Source organism: Cyprinus carpio, chromosome B4 (genome assembly GCF_018340385.1).
Source record: "Cyprinus carpio isolate SPL01 chromosome B4, ASM1834038v1, whole genome shotgun sequence".
Classification (NCBI taxonomy): domain Eukaryota; kingdom Metazoa; phylum Chordata; class Actinopteri; order Cypriniformes; family Cyprinidae; genus Cyprinus; species Cyprinus carpio.
Genome location: NC_056600.1, coordinates 1,324,390 through 1,329,389, shown reverse-complemented (window position 1 = coordinate 1,329,389; position 5,000 = coordinate 1,324,390). Strand labels below are relative to the sequence as shown.

The 5,000-nt window shown below is 36.3% G+C and overlaps 1 protein-coding gene across 5 annotated transcripts in view; it reads left to right on the top strand.

The window, feature by feature from the left end:
* The first annotated feature begins 2,861 nt into the window (after window positions 1–2,861).
* Window positions 2,862–5,000, top strand: part of LOC109113653 (single-minded homolog 1-like) — a 12,511-nt gene continuing 10,372 nt past the window's right edge. For 4 of the 5 annotated variants that reach the window (XM_042721534.1, XM_042721533.1, XM_042721532.1 and 1 more), the window contains exons 1-2: window positions 2,862–3,103; window positions 3,377–3,633. In XM_042721534.1, the coding sequence (XP_042577468.1) occupies window positions 3,459–3,633 (175 nt within the window). In that variant the 5' untranslated portion in view covers window positions 2,862–3,103; window positions 3,377–3,458. The other variant, XM_042721531.1, reaches the window with a different exon arrangement.

Here is a 5,000-nt window from a genome sequence, read left to right as displayed (position 1 = left end):
TCTGAACATTCTGAAACAAGTAATAATGTTAAAAAACCGTTAGATGAACATCCAACTAAACCATTTTTAAAAATGTCAATGAATGATGCATAAATAACGTTCAAAGGCCAGATAGCTTAACTTTTCTAGAAGAACGTGTTCATGACGTCAAGAGAACCCTGAAAGATCATTAGCCGAAGTTCTGAGGGGTTAATGGCTTTTAATTAAATCCTTAACTAACAGATGCAGTAATTAAATCAATTATATAAAATTACAACTCATGTTATGATTTTAGCTATATAAATAACAATAAATATTTTAATTTATTGACATTGACTTGAAGTGTGTTTTCTGTAAAGAGGAAACTGAGTGTATTGTCCATTTATTGTCCTTTTGTTGTTGTTGTTAAACAAAGTACTAAGTTTGAACTGCAACTCAAAGAAAAAGATATTTATGTTTTATATGAGTATACCGTTGACTTCAAAATTTGGCATATAGTGAATTTACTCATAATATATGGAAAATTCTTCATCCACAAATGTAAATGGGCAGTAAAAAAATATTTTTACTCATTTTAAAATAGAAATAAGTCACTACATGTATGCGTTAAAGGAAACAAGAAATAACAAAGCGGGAAAAAAACAAATATTTTAAAGCTTTAAAATTATTGTTTGAATAATGTGCAATTATATTTGTAGCTACTTGTTATGGATGTGTTTTTTTATTTGTCTTTGTTTATTATTGTATATTGGTTTTGATGTAATTTATATGTTATTGCCCTTGTATGTTCATTGTTTTAAAGATTACATATGTATGTATGTATGTATGTATGTATGTATGTATGTATACACACATACAGTTGTGGTCATAAGTTTACATACCCCTTGCAGAATATGACAAATATGTTAATAATTTATTACAAACACAACTATTACAGAAGGTTCAAACATTCACTGATGCTCCAGGAGAAAAAACATCTTTAAGAGCCGGGGGGTGAAAACTTTTTGAATTTGAAGATCAGGATAAATTTTACCTATTTTGTCTTCTGTGAAATATGTAATTATCTTCTGTAGCCTCTGAAGACCAGCACTAAAAAAAAAAACAAACAAAAAAAAAACATTTAGGCAGAATAAGAAAAATTCTGTTCAAAAGTTTTCAACCCCCGGCTCTTCGTGCATATATGAAGTGGACAGACTGACCATCAGAGTAAAGGACATTCCACAGCTGCCCAGAAACAATGATAGATGGGAACTTTATAGCCTACATGTTTTACAGTTTTGCTGTGAATGAATCTCACACACACATCCAAAACATCTCTGATTAGCTTCTGTGTGAAGTTCACTCTTATGTTCTGCTCTGAAATCAGCAGAGATCACGTGTCTTCAAATGCACAGACGCACATGTTTCTATTTTCACGCTGAGTTCCCTGCTAATGACGCGCGCGTATGCGCCGCCGCGCTCCCATCAAACACACACAGATTAATGTGATGATTAATATGATCCACAGATTATGAGCTGTTTCCACGTCTTCAAAATCCCTCTTTGTATTGTGCGCAAAACGCCTCTGATAAACGAGTGACAGCCACAATAAACATTTAGCTACAATTACCACGAAGTATTATTATTAAAACATTATTTTAACTATAGACCTTTATATACTAACGTATTGCAGAGCCATACGTATTAATTATTAATAGCCTATAATATGCTATTTTAATAAACTAGTTTAATATTCAAAGATAAAATAACGCTAAAAAAATAGCATATTATAATGATAATGTAATATTTATAGATACTGTATAGTTATAAAGCATGTTTATTTATTTACATGTCCAAATGTTTGTCAGGTTATAGCCTATATTTCCAAAAATATCATTTCCTGCGTGAGAAAACAGCTCTGAGAGGATTTTAGTCATGCACGTCCAGGAAAATACAAAATGAAAAGCCCGATGTTTTCTTGTGAAAGTGAAAGGCTTTTGTTGGTGATGAACAGTTCCTGCGAGGTTAAAGTGTGTGAGCGCGCGCGTGATCTGGAGCTGCTGCTGCTGATTTCTCTCTCTCTCTCTCTCTCTCTCTCTCTCTCTCTCTCTCTCTGAATTCATTTCTACAGCCTTGAACAAAAAACAGCGTGTTGCGTTGACAATCTCCTTTATATATTTATATATATATAGCCTAATCCTGATTTTAAGAAACCCATTTCTTCTCCTCAGTTTTCTTTATGAATTATTTGTTCCGATTGTGTTGTACTCTATCTATCGATCTAAACTGGAAAACTATAATATATACATAAGCATCAAATATCTATGAAATATGTTAAAAAGGTTTTTTTAAATGAACGCATTTTATACACCATGAGCAGTCTGTTTAGCTGCTTGCAAACTGCTATTTACTACCATATGCTTGTAATTTATTATCGTTTGTAGGGCAAATAGTTTTACAATTTACTTTATTTTGTTATTCTAGTCTCGCACATTCAAAAATAATAATTATAATAACAATAGCTTCAGCGTTTCAAAAAATTAAAGGAGGATAAGTTGATGAATTGGTGTGTTTTAAGTGCTTTCATTTGTTGTCCACGCAAATTCTGCCCGATCTCATTAAAGTGCGTATCAACAGCATGAGTTTATGTTTCGATTTGGTGTACTATTCTGCGTGCTTATGACACGCAGTGGGTCGGATTAGGGTTGTGGGGTGGATGCGTGTCATATGCACGAGAAAACTGCGTATACACGTCCAACACGTGCGCATCATATGCATCCAAAAATAGTCAATTTCTGCATATCAATAGCACAAATCTCCGTTTGTAGGCTATTTGACGTAGCCTACTATTTATACGCGTTTTCACACACACACACACACACACACACACACACACACACACACACACACACACACACACACACACACACACACACCTTCAGAAGCTCAAATCCTCCCAGTGAGCCCCGGTTTCCACGAGACTCTGACCAATGAGCGCGTGAGTGACGGTAAGACCGGACAGCACGAGACCGTGTCAGTACCTGATGATGTGCTCACGCATACAACAGAATAGAATAGAATAGAATAGAATAGAGAATGACCAGTCTGCGAATATTGTGGAACTCCTGATCCTGAACAAAAGGTGGTGAGTAGCTGCATGTTAATATGTTTTCGTGAGTTTCGTTGTGAAATGTTAATAAAAAAAAAATACTGTCATTTTTAATTATTATGACATAATTGTAGGACATATTTGAGGTACATATGTGTTAGTTTGGGCACAGTGGCACCTTTAACTGTACCGTGTCGTTATGCATTATCGAGCAGGCTAATGATAAATGAATTCAGAATGCAGTTCGGTTCTTCAGAGCTGGTGAAGCGCAGATTCATAAAGTTTTGCTGCATGCGTTTTGATTGGCAGCGGCCTGCGCGGGTCAGATGTCGCGGATCTCTCGCTGGATTTACTGTGAGTCTGAAGGGATCTGAGCTCGGTTACCGGCGCGATGAAGGAGAAGTCCAAGACGGCGGCGAGGACGCGGCGCGAGAAGGAGAACAGCGAGTTTTACGCGCTCGCCAGAATGTTGCCGTTACCGTCGGCCATCACGTCTCAGCTGGACAAAGCGTCCATCATCCGACTGACCAGCAGCTACCTGAAGATGCGACTGGTGCTCCCTCAAGGTCAGACGCCTTCATTAACACTCGCGCGCTAATTACACACGAGTCACGCGTAATAATACAAATAACAACAGAAAAAATGGCAACGTGAAAATAAACTGCTCGAAACTTCACTGGATCAACCTGAATACACTATTTTATGGATTAAATCGGGTATAAATGTTCTTTTAAGACATCGAAAGTTAAAACAAGAACAAAAACACCGTATAGTGCCATACTTTTATGATGTTTTTTAGGTTCAGAACGCTGTATTAATATTCTGGAGTCAAAAGGTTCGTCATTATCAGAAAAAAAAGATCTCATACAGCTAGTGAATTCCTATATTTTCTCACATTTGTATTCTAGTATTTTAATGCATTTAATATAGGCTGCCGATCTGTCAGATCATGCATCACTGAGAAAGAAGAAGGAAGGATTTCGGCTGTTATAATCTACATTACATTTAAAGCCGCATTTAAACGATGCGCTATGTATATCAACACAACAATTATATGTCAAATTCTAGGCTATTTCATTATTGCAGGATACTTTATTTCGCAGTTTATATTGACGTGACTTTATAGCAAGCAGTGCAATTAATGGTTCAGATTCCAGTTAATTCACTTGAATGACTGGACACTGGCCCGCGCGGGGGACAGCCGTGTGTTTTAGATGCTGTCCTTTACACTCTTAAAACATGAAGGTTTTTCATTGGCATCGATGGTGAACAACCTTTAATATCCAGGGAACCTTTCAAACGCAGAAAAGATTATTTAAAGTAAAAAAAGGGGTTTAAAATGTTCTTCAAAAAAGGCTCTTTTAGGAACTGTTCACTGAAACGTTCTTCTGGGAACCAAAAATGTTCTTCTACTGCAAAATCACCCTTTTGGAACCTTTATTTTTAAGAGTGTAGGTTACCGTCATTTCTGACACCTCCTCAGTATATTGATTTTTATTTTATTTTTATTTTTTCAAAACGAGAAAAAAAATCGTGGATCCTAAAAAGATTTCCAAGTGACATTTGACTCCGAACCACTTTTTGGAATCTAACTGAATCATTGTTTTTAAGAGTGTGAGAATCGCTGATAGATAGATAGATAGATAGATAGATAGATAGATAGATAGATAGATAGATAGATAGATAGATAGATAGATAGATAGATAGATAGATAGATAGATAGATAGAGATTGAGTTGCTCTGAGGGTCACGCGCGTGACTTCGCACCCGCCGCGCTCATTTACACCGGGAGCGCGCACCGCGAGCACAAGTCACTTAAGATCAGATGAATTTCTGATTGAAGCTGTTTCTTTCTTCTTCTTTAAACGAGCTGAACCGTCTGAGAGAAGCGTGCTTTTCATTAATTAAGCGGTTTAATTAGAGCCATGCCGAA